Source organism: Tachyglossus aculeatus, chromosome 3 (assembly GCF_015852505.1).
Source record: "Tachyglossus aculeatus isolate mTacAcu1 chromosome 3, mTacAcu1.pri, whole genome shotgun sequence".
Lineage (NCBI taxonomy): Eukaryota > Metazoa > Chordata > Mammalia > Monotremata > Tachyglossidae > Tachyglossus > Tachyglossus aculeatus.
In genome coordinates, this window is record NC_052068.1 from 59,735,984 (window position 1) to 59,755,026 (window position 19,043).

Consider the following 19,043-nt stretch of genomic DNA (forward strand, 5'->3'; position numbering starts at 1 on the left):
GTAAGGGGCACACACAAATTACAGAATTACATAAATTACAGAAGAGAGGAAAAAGGGAAGGGAGATTTGAAAGAGAGTTAAGCTTGAATGATAGGGTGTGTAAGATACTTACATAAGAACCATAGGAATGTGTGACGACTTAATCTTAGGAGGTGCAGAATTGCCAGAGAAGTGATTGTAGGGATGGAAACTGGAGGGGAGAGAGGAAGTGAATCAAGGAGGGCCGCTTGGAGGAGGTGTGATTTCAGAAGGTCTTTGCAGATGGAGGGAGCAGTGGCCTCTTAGATTTGAATGGGGAGAGAGTTCCAGGGGAGCGTGAGGCTATAAACAAGAGGTCAGTGATGGGAAAGACGAGACTGAAGTACAGCGAATAGGGACGGAGTGTGCAAACTGGAATGTAGTGGGAGAAGAGAGTAGATAAGTCATAGAGAGAGAACTCCTCACATGTCTCAGCCGGCCCAGCGATGTTGACGTGAGCACAGGCGATTGACTCCGCTCTGGGTTTTTGTTTCTTGAGATCCTGCCTGGCTCTTCAGTGCTGCCACAGCGCTTAATCTAGTCTGTAAGCTCTTTGTGGGAGGGAGATGTGTCTACCAATTTTGTTCTACTATACTCTACTATACTCTCCCAAAAGCTGATTACAGTGCTTTGCGCACAGTCAGTGCTCAATAAACTGTTTAATTTATTAAAAAACTGGTGTTTTTTAACTCTTTTTAACTCTTTGTTAACTCTTTTAGACTGCGAGCCCACTGTTGGGTAGGAACTGTCTCTATATGTTGCCAACTTGTACTTCCCAAACACTTAATATAGTGCTCTGCACACAGTTAGCGCTCAATAAATACGATTGATTGATTGATTGATTGAATAAACATGTTTGATGGATTGTGAGGCTGATTAAACTTCTCAAGGAGCTGGATGTGGTATCCTACCTCCTCAATGTAACTTGTTACCGCTTGTCCCGCTGTCGACCCCTGGCCCACATCCTCCCCCTGGCCTGGAATGCCCTCCCTCTGCACACCCGCCAAGCTAGCTCTCTTCCTCCCTTCAAAGCCCTACTGAGAGCTCACCTCCTCTAGGAAGCCTTCCCAGACTGAGCCCCCTTTTTCCTCTCCCCCTCCCCATCCCCCGCCCTACCTCCTTCCCCTCCCCACAGCACCTGTATATATGTTTGTACAGATTTATTACTCTATTTATTTTACTTGTACATATTTACTATTCTATTTTATTTTGTTAATGTGTGTTGTTTTGTTACCTGTCTCCCCCCTCTAGACTCTGAGCCCACTATTGGGTAGGAACTGTCTCTGTGTGTTTCCAACTTGTACTTCCCAAGCGCTTAGTACAGTGCTCTGCACACAGTAAGCACTCAATAAATACAATTGAATGAATGAATGAATCTCTTCCAGAATGCCCCACCTCCATCAGCAATCGTTCTGGTAGCGTATCCAGAGAGTTTGCTTGGTAAAAATACAGAAGCGGTTTACCGTTGTCTCCTTCTGTGCAATAAACTTGACTCTGCACCCTCAACTCTCTCCCCTGCCGCTGCTGCCCAGCCCAGGTGAGTTTTGACTTTTAGCAGATTGCCTTCCACTCGCTAGCCACTACCCAAGCTAGGAATGGAATGGACAGACCTCTATTTGACTCTCCCTCCCATAGTCGAAACTGGTAGAGGACTGGAAACTCTCCCGGTGCCACCCTGAGAGGGGAAGCACTTATGTCCATATCAGTAATTAATCTATTTATAGTAATGTCTGTCTCCCCCTCTAGACTGTAAGCTCATTGTGAGCAGCGAATAGGTTTATTATATTGTTATATTATACTCTCCCAAAAAGTGCTTAGTGCAGTGCTCCACACACAGTAAGTACTCCATAAATACGATTGATTGATTCATTCATTCATTCAATCGTATTTATTGACCGCTTACTGTGTGCAGAGCACTGTATTAAGTGCTTGTAATCATGGAATTCATTAAGCACTTAGTATGTGCAAAGCACTGTTCTAAGCACTGGGTAGGTTACAAGGTGATCAGGTTGTCCCACGGGGGGCTCACAGTCTTAAGCCAGGCTGCTTCTCTATTGGTCTGTGAGGGCTGAAGAGCAAATTTACAGTGCTCTAGCCCTGTAGCCCTTAGTTTGGCCTGAAGCCTGAGGCCACTGATGTCCAGTGCCTCCTTCTTGACTCTTTTTTTTCGTAGGCATATAGATCAGACCATCCCACTAAATTGTAAGCTCTATGGGGGCAGAGATTGTGTCTACCTACTGTAGATTGCATTGCTCTCTTCCCAGTGCTTAGTACAGTGCTCTATACACAGTAATCACTCGATAAATATCATTGAATGATCAACTGATTGAAGAGTAGAGATGACCTGTACCTCTTTCGGAACTGACAGAGCATGGTGCCATTATGAAACAATAATAATAGTATTACAATAATAGTAATGATGGTATTTGTTAAGCTCTTACTATGAGCCAAGCACTGTTCTAAGCTTCAGACCAAATCTGTGACTGGAGAAGGTAGAGTGATCAACTTTATTTAAGGCTATGGGATGCAAGCCTATCAGCGATTTCACGTTGGACTCCTAAGGGTAGTTTCTCCTCTGGGCCATCCATAATTAAGTTCCAGCACCCAAATCACCTGTCCAGAGCTCCATACACAGCCTACCAGACATCCTATATTCAACTTGTCTTTCCTGGTGGAGGAGGGGAGTCCTCCATTTCCCCAGGCCGGACATCCATTGGGAGTTAAATGGGCAGCGTTAGAAATGCCCATCCGGGTGCTCTCCACTTAAATGCTGACTGATTTCTGTTAGTTCTCCAAAAGGTACTGATAAGGTTTGAGCAAGAATTTGGAATTCTCTCATGATGTAGTGGGTAGAGCAAGGGCCATCCATCCAGCTACTACCATTCACCATCCAGCTATGCAGCCATTAGGCACTTGGCATATTTTTCTTGTCTTATGCTGTCGAGTCGTCTCCGACTCCATGGATGCATCTCGCCCAGAACGCCCCACCTCCACCTGCAATCATTCCGGTAGTGTATCCAGAGAGTTTTCTTGGTAAAAATGCAGAATAGGTTTACCATCGCCTTCTTCCACACAGTAACCTTGAGTCTCCGCCCTCAACTCTTTCCCATGCTGCTGCTGCCCAGGGCAGGTGAGTTTCAACTTGTTGCCGATTGCCTTCCATTTGCTAGCCACAGCCCGAGCTAGGATTGGAATGGGTATGGCTCGGCTTGACCCTCTCTCCCCTAGCTGAGACTGGTAGAGGACTGGAAACTCTCCAGGTATAATAATAATGATGGTGTTTTTTAAGCACTTGCTATGTGCCAAGCACTGTTCTAAGTGCCGGGGTAGATACAAGGTAATCAGGTTGTCCCACGTGGGGCTCACAGTCTTAATCCCCATTTTCCCAATGAGGTAACTGAGGCACAGAGAAGCTAAATGACTTGCCTAAGGTCACATAGCAGACAAGTAGCCAAGCTGAGATGAGAACCCATGACCTCTGACTCCCAAGCTCGTGCTCTTTCCACTAAGCTACGCTGCTTCTCATGATCCTGAGAGGAAACTCAGTATGTAATGCTGATTAATTGACTGATCACCCTTTACCAACAGGTTTAAGAGGGGCATTTTGACCACTTAATATTTGATGTACATCTCCATGGAAAGAAAGAAATTAGAAATAATAATAATTATGGTAGTTGTTAAGCGCTTTGCTAGGGCAGCCACTGTACTGAGTGCTGGGGTGGATACAAGCAAATTGCATTGGACGCAGTTCCTGTCCTACGTGGGGCTCACAGTATCAATACCCATTTTACAGATGAGGAAACTGAGGCGAAGAGAAGTGAAGTGACTTGCAGGTCACACAGCAGGCAAGTGGTGGAGCCGTAATTAGAACCCATGACCTTCTGGCTCCCAGGCCCTTGGTCTATCCATTACATCATGAGAGAATTCCAAAGATGATTCTTTCTAGAGCCTTTTCAGTGTCTTTTGGAGACCTAACAGAAATCAGTCAGCATTTAAGTGGAGAGCACCCAGATGGATATTTCTAACACTGTTCATTTGAGTCCCAGTGAATGCCCAGCCTGGGGAAATGGAGGATTCCCTTCCTCCACCAGGAAAGGCAAGTTGACTAGCTCCCACTCACCTGTGCCTGCTTTGGGTGCCATAGTTGCAAGATTTTGAACAGCTAGACCAGGCACTCCAAGGGTAGCGCTCGCAAAGGCAGGCCTGGATGCTGCCAGGCAGGACACTCAGGAGGACGAAGAACAGGATGCCATCCTTGCCCATGTCTGGACCATCACCAGCTTCTGAAATCACAATGACCAAGGCTGAGCTACAACGGTTTTTTGTGGCCTCCAGTGCCCTAACAGATTTAAGAAGTCGTCTTCATTTAGGACAACATCTCCATTGTCCCACAGAGATAAAGTCCTGCCAAAAGAAGGCCTCCCAACCAGATCTGTTGTATTTCTGTGCTTCAAACTACCCTTTTTTTCCATTTCATGTCCACCGAGGGTGACACCAATTAGCATTTTAGGGTAGCGGAACCAAGAGCTGAGGAGAAATGTTTACACCCAATTCTAATTTTTTTATGGTATTTGTGAAGCACTTTTTTGTGTGTGTGTGACATTTGTTCAGCACACGGTATGTGCCAGATACTGTATTAAGCACTAGGGTAGATAGAAGCTAATCAGGTTCGACAGAGTCCCTGTCCACATGGGGCTCATGGTCTTAATCCCCATTTTACAGAAGAGGTAACTGAGTCATAGATAAGTGAAATGACTTGCCCAAGGTCACCCAGGAGATAAGCAGCAGAGCCAAGATTAGAAGTCAGGTTCTCCTGACTCCCATGCCTGTGCTCTATTCATCAGGCAACACAGCTTCTCTGTTTACCATTAAGGCTTATTATTGATTCTCCCTAGTTCCGTTACACTTTTCATTCATTCAATAATATTTATTGAGCGCTTACTGGGTGCAGAGCACTGTACTAAGCGCTTGGGAAGTACAAGTTGGCAACATATGTAATCATACATTCCCCTAATCTTTTTATATAAATATATTTATTGATATTAATGTCTATCTCCACCTCTAGACTGTAAGATCATTGTGGGTAGGGAATGTGTCTACTAACTCTGTTGTATTGTACTCTCTCAAGTGCTTAGTACAGTGTTCTGCACACAGTAAGCACTCAGTAAATACCATTGACTGATGGATCAACTGACTGATTAAAAGATAGATCTTTCACTCATATTTCTAAATCAGAAATGTTCCACAGTCTTCACCACTCAAAAGACGTTTTGAAATAATATAAATATTTAGGGCTTCAAGGCTGATGTTGTTTCCAAATTAGCAATGGTACTTTAAGAGCCTGGATTGTTAATTCCCTGAAGAACTTGGATGGGATACAAGGATCAGCATAATGCAGTGGAAGGATAAGAATTCCTTGAATTTGTAGGGTGCTTTGAATTTTCCAACAAGTCTCCAAATTTCACCCTCATAACATCTATGTGGGATTGGGAGAGGCAGAGACCATCATCTCCATTTTACGGAGGAGGAAACTGAGGTCCAGAGAGCAAGGACAAGGTTCAATCTCTCATCCTATCCTGACTGGATTACTGCATCAGCCTCCTCTCTGATCTCCCAGCCTCCTGTCTCTCCCCACTTCAGTCTATACTTCACGCCGCTGCCCGGATCATCTTTGTGCAGAAACACTCTGGGCATGTTACTCCCCTCCTCAAACACCTCCAGTGGCTGCCAGTTAACCTACACATCAAGCAAAAACTCCTTACTCTCGGCTTCAAGACTCTCCATCACCTCACCCCCTCCTACCTCATATCCCTTCTCTCCTTCTACAGCCCAGCCCGCACCCTCTGCTCCTCTGCCACTGCTAACTTTCTCACTGTACCTCATTCTTGCCTGTCCCGCTGTCGACCCCTGGCCCACGTCCTCCCCCTGGTCTGGAATGCCCTCCCTCCACACATCCGCCAAGCTAGCTCTCTTCCTCCCTTCAAAGCCCTACTGAGAGCTCACCTCCTCCAGGAGGCCTTCCCAGACTGAGCCCCCTTTTTCCTCTCCTCCTTCCCCTCCCCACAGCACTTGTATATATGTTTGTACAGATTTACTACTCTATTTATTTTACTTGTACATATTTACTATTTATTCTGTTAATGATGTGCATCTAGCTTTATTTCTATTTATTCTGATGACTTGACACCTGTCCACATGTTTTGTTTTGTTGTCTGTCTCCCCCTTCTAGACTGTGAGCCCATTGTTGGGTAGGGGCCATCTCTATATGTTGCCAACTTGTACTTCCCAAGCACATAGTACAGTGTTCTGCACGTAGTAAGCGCTCAATAAATACAATTGAATGAATGAATGAATGAGGAGGGGAAGGATGTAGGGTGGGGGGGATGGAGAGGAGGAGAGGAAAAAGGGGGCTCAGTCTTATAATCCAATGGTCACCTTTGCTTGCAAGGGTTCTTCATTTGGAAGCAGTGGGGCTTAGTAGATAGAGCATGGACCTGGGATTTAGAAGGACCTGGGTTCTAATCCCAGCCCCACAACATATCTGCTGTGTGATCTTGGGCAAGTTACTTCACTTCTCTGGGCCTCATTTCCCTCGTATGTAAAGCGGGGATTAAGAGCGTGAGTCCCGTGTGGGTCAGAGACTGTGTCCAACCTGATTAACCTGTACCTACCCCAGCACTTAAAACAGTGATTGACACATAGACAGCACTTAAATGCCATAATTATTATTTGTCTTATTATTTTTATTGACTAGATAGCTTTCAAATTGCTTTTAATCAAAGCAGTTTTGCAGCTGAGGTACTAAATACCTCAAGAACATTGAACGGTCTTGCTAACAAAAGTGAAGTCTATGAGTAAGGTTATTAGAAATTGGATATTTTGGGGGGATGACCTCTAGAGGGTCTGATCTAGATGGGGAAGGGACAGAAAAAGGAGAGAGAGGGAGAAGAGGGAGAGGGGAAGAGGGGGAATGGGAACTCAGTCAATCAACCAATCGGTGCTAACTATTGAGTGCTCGCTTTGCCCAGAGCACTTTACCAAGAATTTGGAGGAGTACATCCCCATTTTTCAGATGAGGTCACTGAGGCACAGAGAAGTGAAAGTGACTTGCCCAAGGCCACACAGCAGACAAGCGGAGGAGCCAGTATTAGAACCCATGCTCCCAGGCCCACGCTCTATCCACTACACCATGCTGCTTCCCATAAATGTTTCTTCAATCATGGAGGATGGTAGATGAATCCAAAATAGAAACATCTAATAAGCGTCTGCACATTCCCAAGTCTGTGTTCTTCCAAGGAAGTCCTTGGATAAGGGACCATTTTCCAGATGCAACCCCTCTAAACATTTCCCCTTGGATTAAAAAAAAAAAGTAAACATCTTGTGAGATTGGCCCTGATCACTCTGAGAGAGGCCAAAATAGAAACTTTAAAAGTTCAATGCTTCCCAATAGGTTCCATCTGCTTCTCTCGCCCAGGGAGGAAAACAAGAAAAACAGACATCTTCAGTGCAAGTAATCATCAACTCAAAGGGCGAGGACAGTATCCTTCTTCTAAACTACAGGATCTATTTCCTCTGCCTATTACTTGTCTGAGAGAATGTGGAACATGTTAGAAACCAGGACGCTAACTTCCAGCTGCTGTTTGGATGATGGGCTGATTAAAATAGTTAACCTTGAAGTCTTTCCTTGAGAGGATTTCACTGTTCTGAGAAAAAATTGCCTTTGATTAAATGGCCATTTTAAGGTCACTGAAAATCAGAACTGCTAGGCTTCGGATGCATTGACATTCCTAAATGATCCGAGAACAGGACCCAATAGATTGTATCCACCACATATTATTCTCAGAAACATCTCTAGACATTGTGAAATGCTCGATTTGCTGCTCCCTGCTGAGACGTGCCAGTTTAGAGGTGGAGGTTCTCAGGCAAACACTCGTCCAAAATCATGCTCGCTTGCTTACATCTTCTTCAGCCTTCTACGTCCTCCCTTGATGAGACGGTTGCTTTTTGTGTGTGAATTAAGCATGTGGATTACTTCGTAAAAAGTAGCAAAATTTTTTACCAAACATTTAGAAATCTCTTGCACCCAAAACCTGGACGTCACATGGGCCGAGAGATTTTTGGCAATGTAATGTGGTTCAAATTCTATATAGGTTGTGACTGGGGATTTGAAATAAAGGTAGAGACTAGGGACTGGAGAAAACATCACTGGGATAGTAAGTACCATGATCAGTTAGTCATTTTGGCAAAGTGCTTGCTAATATGCCCTGGGTGAGGAGAACTTTTTTAGCTTTAATTCTATTTTCCTACAGTTTCCAAACAATGAAACTTCATTTTTGTGGCTTTGCCTTTATAAACTGTGAGCCTCCTGTGGGACAGGGACTGTGTCTGACCTAATTACCTTGAATCTACCACAGTACTTGACACAGAGTAAGTGTTTAACAAGTACAAAAATAGATGAGGAGCAGTGTGGCCTGGTGGAAAGAAGAGAGGATCTGTGTTCTAATCCCAGTTCTGCCACTTGTCTGCTGTGTTACCTTGGACAAGTCACTTATCTTCTCTGTGCCTCATTTACCCCATCTGTAAAATGGGATTATTAATATTAATAATCCTCATTTACCTCGGATTATTATTAATAATAATGGCATTTGTTAAGCGCTTACTGTTTGTCAAGCACTGTTCTAAGTGCTAGAGTAGATACAAGGTGATCAGGTTGTCTCATGTGGGGCTCACAGTCTTAATCCCCATTTTACAGATGAGGTCACTGAGGTACAGAGAAGTTAAATGACTTGCCCAAAGCCACACAGCTGAATCCACGACCTCTGACTCCCAACCCCAGGCTCTTTCCACTAAGCCACGCTGCTTCTCAACAGCAACAATCAAGACTGTAAACCTTATTTGGGACAAGGACTGTGTCCAACCCGATTATCTTTTACCTACCCCAGCACTTAGTAGAGTGCCTGGCACATAGTAAATACTTAACAAATGCCATAAAACAAATACCATAACAATTTATCTGAACTCAGTGATCTCACTGGGATCTTCTGGAGAAATGTCCCAGCTTCTTCAGCCCCTGTATCCAGGAAATCACGACCAGCATACGAAGTCAAACTCACCCAGCCTCTACCATCCAGTGATCTTGAGAATGTCAGAGAAGCTCTTAGTCCCAACACAATATCTTATCTCCTCCTAGCGGGAGAGAACTCTCTGCAAAATATCAGAACAAAAACTCAGAGCAAAGCTCTGCCTATGTTACCCTTTCTGAGCGGGTGTATTTGTTTTAGTTAAGGTTTAACCGGTCAGGAAGGAGCCAATGTTTACAGAATTATTGAGCAGGCAACACATTTTAAACATGAAGAGATTTAAAAATGTGTTCCACTCTTTTCTGATTCTGTGACCTAATGGAGAGGTTACGGGTTTGGGAGCCAGGGGCCTTGGATTCTTAGCCTGGCTCTAACACTTTCCGGCTGTTTGATCTTGGGCAAGTCACCTAACTTCTCTGGGCCCTGGTTTCCTCATCTGTAAAGTGAGGATTGAATATCTATTCTCCCTCATACCTAGATTGTGAGCCCCACGTGGGAAAGGGACTGTGTCCAATCTGATTATCATATATAGTTCTTGGCACTCAATAATGGTGGTATTTATTAGGCACTTACTATGTGCAAGGCACTATGCCAAGTGCTGGAGTGGATACAATCAAATCGGGTTGGACACAGTCCCTGTCCCACGTGGGGCCCACAGTCTCATTCCCCATTTTACAAATGAGGGAAGTGAGGCCCAGAGAAATAAAGGGACTTACCCAAGGTCACACAGCGGACAAATGGTGGAGTCAGGATGAGAACCCAGGACCTTCTGACTCTCAGGCCCATTCATAAATGTGCAAATTTCCTTCAATGATTAATTAAGCCCATGTAGCCTAATGGAAAGAGCACAGGCCTAGGAGTCAGAAGAACCTGATTCTAATCCTGGCTCCACCACTTACTTGCTGTGTGACCTTGGGCAACTCACCTTACTTCTCTGTACCTCAGTTTTTCCATTTTTAAAATGAGCATTTCAGACCAGTTCTCCTTCTCCTTTTGACTGTGAGACCAATGTGGATAGCTGAATAGCTTATATCTACTGCAGCACTTAGTCCAGTTTGACATCATCGTCATCATCATCGGTACTTATTCAGCGCTTTTAAGTATAAGCACTTGGGAAAGCATGCTACACAAAGTTGGCAGGCACGTTCTCCGTCCACAACAATCTAATCTAAACACAATAAACACAATTTTTCTCTTTACCTGACCAGGTTGGGAGAGAGATTCTAAAAATATGGCCACCTGGAAAATCTGGGTCCTGTCAGGTTTGTGATTCCCTCGTTCTGGTTTTATCAACTACACATCTTCCTTCTTCAGTCAGGTACCTGGCCACTTTGTGTTTGGTCACAGAGAGACTAAAGTTGGGCAAAACGAGCCAACAGTCTGTTGGCGGGAGGGAGTGGACACCAATATGCAGCATGGTTCAGTGGAAAGAGCACGTGCTTGGGAGTCAGAGAGCATGAGTTCGAATCCCACCTCCACCACTTATTAGCTGTGTGACTTTGGGCAAGTCACTTAACTTCTCTGTGCCTCAGTTACCTCATCTGGAAAATGGGGATGAAGACTGTGAGCCCCATATGGGACAACCTGATTACCTTGTATCTCCTTCAGCACTTAGAACAGTGCTTGGCACATAGTAAGCGCTTAACAAATACCAAAATTATTATTATTATTATTATAAATAAAGCTGGAACTCAATGCAGTGAACTTTGAACAAGCCATTTAGCATCTACAGAATTTATAGATAATTACACAAGTGCTTACCCCTCTCAGGGTCGCACCTGGAGAGTTTCCAGTAGTCTATCAGTCTCAACTATGGGAGGGAGAGTCCATCAGAGGCCTGTCCATGCTATTCTTAGCTTGACCAGTGGCTAGCAAGTGGAAGACCATCTGCTACAAGGCAAAACTCACCTGTGCTGAGCAGCAGCAGCATGGGAGAGAGTCGAGGGTGGAGACTCGAGTTTACTGCGTGAAAAGCAGTAGTGGTAAACCACTCCTGGATTTTTACCAAGAAAACTGTATGGATCCACTACCAGAGCGATTGCAGATGGATAGCGAGGTGTTCTGGGAGACGTGTCCGTGGTGTCCCTATGGGTCGAAAATTACTCAACGGCGTAAGACAAGACAAGACAAGACATAAGTGCGTAGGAGTTGAGGGTCAAGCACTGTCAACCACTGTTCTAAATATTATGGTAAATACAATTCAGTCAAATCAAGCAGTTCTCACCCTACATGGGGTTTACAGTCTAAGGGGGACGGAGAACAAGTTTTTCATTCCTGATTTACAGATGAGGAAACCAAGGCACAGAGAAGTTAAATGAGTTGCCCACATCACAGAGAAGGAAAGTGGAGAAGCTGGAATGAAAACCCAGGTGTTCTGATTCCCAGGCCTATAGTCTTTCCTCTAGACCCCTTGGATGTGGTAGAGAGGGTCTCACTGTCAGAAGATTCATCTCCAGATGTCCAAGGCAGCTAGACAGATATAGAATGAACAGGATCTATCGGTTGACTGAATAATGACACAAATCTCCCAGGTTATCCCGTGACAAAAGGATTAAATCCACACTGAAGCCACAACATCAAAACATGACAGCTTTCAAAGACTCCAGACTTTGAAACTGGCCCTTCCTGAGAAGCTGGCAGGGGGAGATGAGCCATGAGGGGTCTAAGGGAGAATCAGACTCCATCTCTTTGAAAGAGTTTTCTTTTCTAGGAGCATCAGACATTAAACAATTAGATTTTCTGGATCGTTTGACTGGGGTTGCTCCCATTTCCATGAGTCAGCAGGCCAGTAGGCCTGGAGTCGGCCCTTTTGATCCGACACATTTCAAACGGTTCTCAAGGGCAGAGATTGGAATCGGGCTGGATGGGCACCCCTCTAGACTGTAAAATCGTTATTTCTTTTTTTATGGAAGTTTTTAAGTTCAAGCACAAGCTGTGTGACCTTGAGCAAGTCACTTTCCTTCTCTGGGCCTCAGTTACCTCACTGGTAAATTGGGAATTAAGACTGTGAATTCCATGTGGGACATGGACTGTGTCCAATTTGACTAGTATCTATCCCAGCACTTAGTACATTATCTGTTACATCGAAAGTGCTTTACAAATACTGTTACAAAAAATAGAGATTAAGGATAAGTAGAGCTAATACCAGATAGAGGCACATAGGCAGATAAAGATACACAGAGACACAAATTCAAAGATGGATGATACAGACACTCCTAGACCAACATAGGCACACAGGCACATCCAGACAGTACAGGCACACAGATACTTACCAACATTCACATTTGATCACATTCAATCATATTTATTGAGCGCTTACTGTGTGCAGAGCACTGTACTAAATGCTTAGGAGAATATAATAAACAGACACATTCCCTAGCCACAAGGAGCTTACAGTCTAGAGATACCTCCATATAGATACAGGCACACAAATAGATACGGACAATCCTGGGCAAACAATCCCAAACACAGATACAAGCATAAAGGCCGTGGCAAAGCTGGAACTCAATGCAGTGAACTTTGAACAAGCCATTTAGCATCCATCTTCTTATTTTTGTACTACTGCTCCTTTATTTGGAGTTACCAGTCAAACAATTGTTGAGCTAAAACATTCTCGCTGCAGTTTGCAGGATCAGCCTGACCTAGTGGATAGATCATGGGCCTGGGAGACAGAAGGACCTGGGTTCTAATCCTGACTCCTCCACTTAATAATAATAACAATGGCATTTATTAAGCGCTTACTATGTGCAAAGCACTGTTCTAAGTGCTGGGGAGGTTACAAGGTGATCAGGTTGTCCCACGGGAGGCTCACAGTCTTAATCCCCATTTTACAGATGAGGTAACTGAGGCCCAGAGAAGTTAAGTGACTTGCCCAAAGTCACATAGCCGACAAGTGGCGAAATCGGGATTTGAACCCATGACCTCTGACTCCAAAGCCCTGGCTCTTTCCACTGAGCCATGCTGCTTCTCTATGTGTGCTATGTGACCTTGGGCAAGTTGCTTCACTTCTCTGTGCCTCTGTTACCTCATCTGTAAAATGGGTATTAATAATAATAATAATTGTGGCATTTGTTATGCACTTACTATGTGTCAAGCACTGGGTGGATACAAGCAAACAGAGTTGGACACAGTCCCTGTCCCTCTTGGGGCTCACAGTTTTAATCCCCATTTTACAGATGAAATAACTGAGGCACAGAGAAGTGAAGTGACTTGCCCAAGGCCACACGATAGACAAATGGTGGAGGCAAGATTAGAACTCATGCCTTTCTGACTCCTTGGCCTGTGCCATGATTAAGACTGTGGGCACCATGTGGGACGGGGACTGTGTCCGACCCAATTTGCTTGTATCCACCACAGTGCTTAGTACAGTGCCTGACACTTAGTAAGTGGTCAACAAATACCACAATGATTATTATTATCTTAGTATTATTATATCTTGATCTCAGAAAAAGAAATGAACTGTTTAGATTGATGAAGTTCTGTCATAAGAAAGGAGTAATTCTAATTAGTAATTAGTAATTTGAAGAGGATCAATATGGTGAGAATATTTGACAGGCAAATACAGTTTCCTTGTGAACATGGCTTGGTGAAATTAATTACAAAGCTAAAGGCTACTGTAACCACTAAGGCTGTTTCAACTATTTCACTCTGTCAGAGACTGAAATCAGAAAGTCAACTTACTGATGACATTTTTCTGTTAGGCTCTTGACTTTTAGAACAGTTTCTTCCCAACACACATCCGAACCTGGATTTCAGCCTCATCAGACTGAATCCTGGATTTGCCAAGATGAATTTTCGTCAGGCTGAGATCAATCTCTATTACCTATACAGACTGCGAATCCTAAACCTCATTACTTCTGTCGGGCCCATTCGGAATACCGCAGAAAAAGGCTAAATTCAATTTTGTTGTTTGATAGAATGGAACGGGATAGATAGGGTAGCAGGTAAAATTGGCTGCGGAAGGGTATTGACTGATATTCATTCATTCATTCATTCAATTGTATTTATTGAGCGCTTACTGTGTGCAGAGCACTGTACTAAGAGCTTGGGAAGTACAAGTCGGCAACATATAGAGACGGTCCCTACCCAACAACGAGCTCACAGTCTAGAAGGGGGAGACAGGCAACAAAACAAAACATGTAGACAGGTGTCAAAATCAACAGAACAAAGAGAATTAAGGCTATATGCACATCATTAACAAAATAAATAGAATAGTAAATATGTACAGGTAAAATAGGGTAATAAATCTGTACAAATATATATACAAGTGCTATGGGGAAGGGGAGGAGGTAGAGTGGGGGGGATCAATCAATCAATCGTATTTATTGAGCGCTTACTGTGTGCAGAGCACTGTACTAAGCGCTTGGGAAGTACAAGTTGGCAACATATAGAGACAGTCCCTACCCAACAGTGGGCTCACAGTCTAAAAGGGGGAGACAGAGAACAAAACTAAACATACTAACAAAATAAAATAAATAGAATAGATATGTACAAGTAAAATAAATAAATAACTAGAGTAATAAATATGTACAAACATATATACATATATACAGGTGCTGTGGGGAAGGGAAGGAGGTAAAATGGGGGGATGGAGAGGGGGACGAGGGGGAGGGGAAGGAAGGGGCTCAGTCTGGGAAGGCCTCCTGGAGGAGGTGAGCTCTCAGTAGGGCCTTGAAGGGAGGAAGAGGGAGGATGGGGAGAGGGAGAGGGAAAAGGGGGCTCACTGGAAACAGTGGCTTGTGTAACTTGGCAGAGATCCAGAAGTTGGGTGTTCAGATCGGGTCACCGGCCCCAGTTTACTGGAAATCACCAGTGAGCAGCCCTTTATCTAGTTCCAGGGGCCCACTGCATAGATTTGAGGCCAGTCACTTAGTCAGTCAGTCATATTTGTTGAGCTCTTACTGTCTGCAGAGCACAGTACTAAGCATTTGGGAGTGTACAGTACAATATAACAGACACATTCCTCCCTGCCCACAGTGAGTTTACAGTCTAGAGCGGGAGACGGACATTTATATAAATAATAAATTACAAACATGTACATTAGTGGAAAGAGCCCGGGCTTTGGAGTCAGAGGTCATGAGTTCAAATTCCGGCTCCGCCAGTTGTCAGCTGCGTGACTTTGGGCAAGCCACTTAACTTCTCTGGGCCTCGGTTACCTCATCTGTAAAATGGGAATTCAGACTGTGAGCCCCCCCATAGGACAACCTGATCACCTTGTAACCTCCCCAGTGTTTACAACAGTGCTTTGCACATAGTAAGCGCTTAATAAATGCCATTATTATTATTATTAGTGGTGTGGGGCTGGGAGGGGGAGATGAATAAACAGAGCAAGTCAGGGTGATACAGAAGGAAGTGGAAGAAGAGAAAATGAGGGCTTAGTTTGGGAAAACCTATTGGAGGAGATGTGCCATCGATAAGGCTTTGAAAGGGGAGAGAATAATTGTTGGAAATGAGAAGGGAGGACAAACCAGGCCAGAGGCAGGACATTGGCGAGAGGTCAGCAGTGAGATGGATGAGACCGAGGCCAGTTTTATTGGCCTGTGCATCACTCACCTATAGCTCTTGGGGTTCCTCCACTCCCACAGCTTCCACCATCATCTCTCAGCAGATGATTCCCACCTGTTCCTCGCTAGCCCTGACCACTCTCCTTCTCTGCAATCTCACTCTTTCTCCTGCCTCCAAGGCACCTCTAGCTGGGTTCCCTGCCAACATCTCAAGCTCAACATGTCCTAAAATGTCCACATCAAACAATTAATCAATGGTATTTACCGAGCACTTACTGTGTTCAGAGCACTCTTCTAAGCACTTGAGAGAGTATAACACAACAGAGTTAGTAAACATGTTCCCTGAACACAAAGAGCTTATTCATTCATTCATTCAATCGTATTTATTGAGTGCTTACTATGTGCAGAGCGCTGTACCAAGTGCTTGGGAAGTACAAATCAGCAACGTGTAGAGATGGTCCCTACCCATCAACGAGCTCAGAGTCTAGAAGGGAGAGAAAGACAACAAAACACCACTTCGCCATGGACTTTAAGGCATCAAATCAGCTCTCCTCCACCCATTTCTCTCTTCTCTCCCTCCCTCTAAAAAAAAGCAAAAAACAGTCTCACACTTCACCCCCCTAGTAGAGAAACAGTGGGGCCTAGTGGAAAGATCACACATCTGGGAGTCAGAGTACTGAGAAGCAGCGTGGCCCAGTGGAAAGAGCACGGGCTTTGGAGTCAGAGGTCATGGGTTCAAATCCCGACTCCACCAGCTGTGTGACTTTGGGCAAGTCACTTAACTTCTCTGTGCCTCAGTGACCTCATCTGTAAAATGGGAATTAAAACTGTGAGCCCCCCATGGAACAGCCTGATCCCCTTGTAACCTCCCCAGAGCTTAGAACAGTGCTCTTTGCACATAGTAAGCACTTAACAAATGCCATTATTATTACTATTATTGGGTTTTAAACCCAGCTCCACCACTTATCTGCTGTGTCATCTTAAACAAGTCACTTAACTTCTCTGGGCTTCCTTTTCCTCATCTGTAAATTAGAGATTGACGGAGTTGTTTGGGGGACTGGGATTCTGTCCAACCTGATTAGCTTGTATCTATCTCAGCATCTATCTATTCTGGTGATGTCAATACCACCAGAATAAATAGAATTATAGCTATATACACATCATTAGTAAAATAGAGTAAATATGTACAAATAGAGTAATAAATATGTACAAATACATACAAGTGCCGTGGGGAGGGGAAGGGGTAGGGCAGAGGGAGGGATGGGGCGATGGGGAGGAGAGGAGGAGAAGGAGAGGAAAAAGTGGGGGGCTCAGTCTGGGAAGGCCTCCTGGAGGAGGTGAGCTCTCAGTAAGGCTTTGAAGGGAAGAAGAGAGCTAGTTTGGCAGATGTGTGGAGGGAGGGCATTCCAGTCCAGAGGTAGGACCTGGGCCAGAGGTCGAGGGCGGGACAGGTGGGAATGAGGCACAGTGAGGGGGAAAACAGACATTAAGATAAATTTATCCACATTTATGGGTGTGTGCATAAGTACTGTGGGGCTGAGGGTGGAGTGAATGTCAAGGGCTCAAAAGAAACAGATCCAAGTTCAAGGGTGAAGCAGAAGGGAGAGGGAGTAGGGAATATGAGGGCTTAGTCCGACAAGGGCTTTTGGAGGGGATGTGATTTAATAAAGCTTTGAAGGTGGGGAGAGTTGTGGTTTGTCATATATGAAGGGGGAGAGGATTTGAGGCCAGAGAGAGGATGGGGGGAAAGGGTTGGAGGCAATATAGAGCTGATCAAGATGCAGTGTGTGGGCTGGGCTTTCATAGGAGATCAGCAGGGTAAGTAAGAGGGGGAGAGCTGATTGTGTCTTTTAAACCTGATGGAGAGGCACTTCTGTTTGATGTGGAGCGGGGTGGACATCTTATCTTCCCTTACAAATCCCCTCCTCCTGCTGACCTTCCCAACACTGCTGACAACACCATCATCCTCCCCGTCTCTCAAACCTGCATCCCTGGCATTGCCCTTGATTCCTTTCTCTCGGTCAACTCCCATATTCAGTCATTCTGCAAAACCTGTCATTTTTTTGCTCTGCAACGTCCTCCAGAATCCACCCTCTTTCTATCCATTCAAACTGCCACCTGCAGATCCAAGCACTTGCATGTCCCGGTTGGAATACCTCGTTAACCTCTTCACTGACCTCCCTGTCTCCAGTCACTCCCCCCTCCAGTCCACACGTCACTCTGCTGCTGGATCATTTTTCTAAAATATCATTTTCTGGTTGTCTTCCCACTCCTCAAAATCCTTCAATGACTGCCCATTCCTCTCCACATCAGACAGTAATTCCTAACCATCGGCTTTAAGGCATCCAATCAGCTCTCCCCCATCAATTTCTCTCCTCTCTCCCTCTCAAAAAAAAAGCAAAAAACAGTCTCACACTTCACCTCCCTAGTAGAGAAACATGTTTTGTTGTCTGTCTCCCCCTTCTAGACTGTGAGCCTGCTGTTGGGTAGGGACCGTCTCTACACGTTGCCAACTTGTACTTCCCAAGTGCTTAGTACAGTGCTCTGCACACAGTAAGTGCTCAATAAATACGATTGAATGAATGAATGAATGGAAAGAGCACAGATCTGGGAATCAGAGTACCTGGGTTCTAAACCCAGCTCCATAACTTGTCTGCCGTGTCATCTTGAGCAAGTCACTTAACTTCTCTGGGCCTCCTTTTCCTCATCTGTAAATTAGAGATTAAAACTGTGAGCTGTTTGGGAGAATGGGATTCTGTCCAACCTGATTAGCTTGTATCTATCTCAGCACTTAGTACAGTGCCTGGAACATAGAAAGTGCATAACAAATATTATAATTATCCATCCAAACTGCCCCCTGCTATCCAAACACTTGTCATATCCTTGTTGGAATACCTCATTGACCTCTCTGTTTCCAGGCTCCTCCCTCTCCCCGAGTCCAGTAAGGTAGAGAGCTGATTGAGTGCCTTGAAGCTGATGGAACAGAGTTTCTATTTAATACGGAGGTGGATGGGAAACCACTGGAGATTTCTGAAAAATGGAGAGATATGGACTGAATGTTTTATAGTGTCTGTCTCCCCTTGTAGACTATAAGTGCCCTATGGGTAGGGAACATATCTGTTGTATTGTACTTTCCCGAGGTAGATGCAGTAATCAAGGTGGGATAAGATATGTGTTTGTATTAACATGGTAACAGTTTGGATGGAGAGGAAAAGGTGGATTCTAGAGAGGATTTGAAGGTAGAACCAGCAGAATTTTGTGGCCAAATGAATGTGTTGAGCCACTATTATTATCAGTGGTTGTACATATATCATTTATTATTATTATTATTATTATTTGAGGGACTTGAACAGGAATGGAAATGACAACATCCACACTCATTGCAACCACACAGCAGGGCAGAGAAATAAAAAGTGAGGAACTGTAGCAAGACACTTATTCT

At 44.5% G+C, this 19,043-nt stretch overlaps 1 protein-coding gene across 2 annotated transcripts in view; it reads right to left on the reverse strand.

The window, feature by feature from the left end:
* Positions 1-9,226, reverse strand: part of C6 (complement C6) — a 72,569-nt gene extending 63,343 nt beyond the window's left edge. For both annotated transcript variants that reach the window (XM_038744229.1, XM_038744228.1), the window contains exons 1-2: positions 9,132-9,226; positions 4,139-4,301 (exon numbers count right to left, since the gene is read on the reverse strand). In XM_038744229.1, the coding sequence (XP_038600157.1) occupies positions 4,139-4,281 (143 nt within the window). In that variant the 5' untranslated portion in view covers positions 4,282-4,301; positions 9,132-9,226. The remainder of the gene's footprint in view (positions 1-4,138; positions 4,302-9,131) is intronic.
* Positions 9,227-19,043: the final 9,817 nt, after the last annotated feature.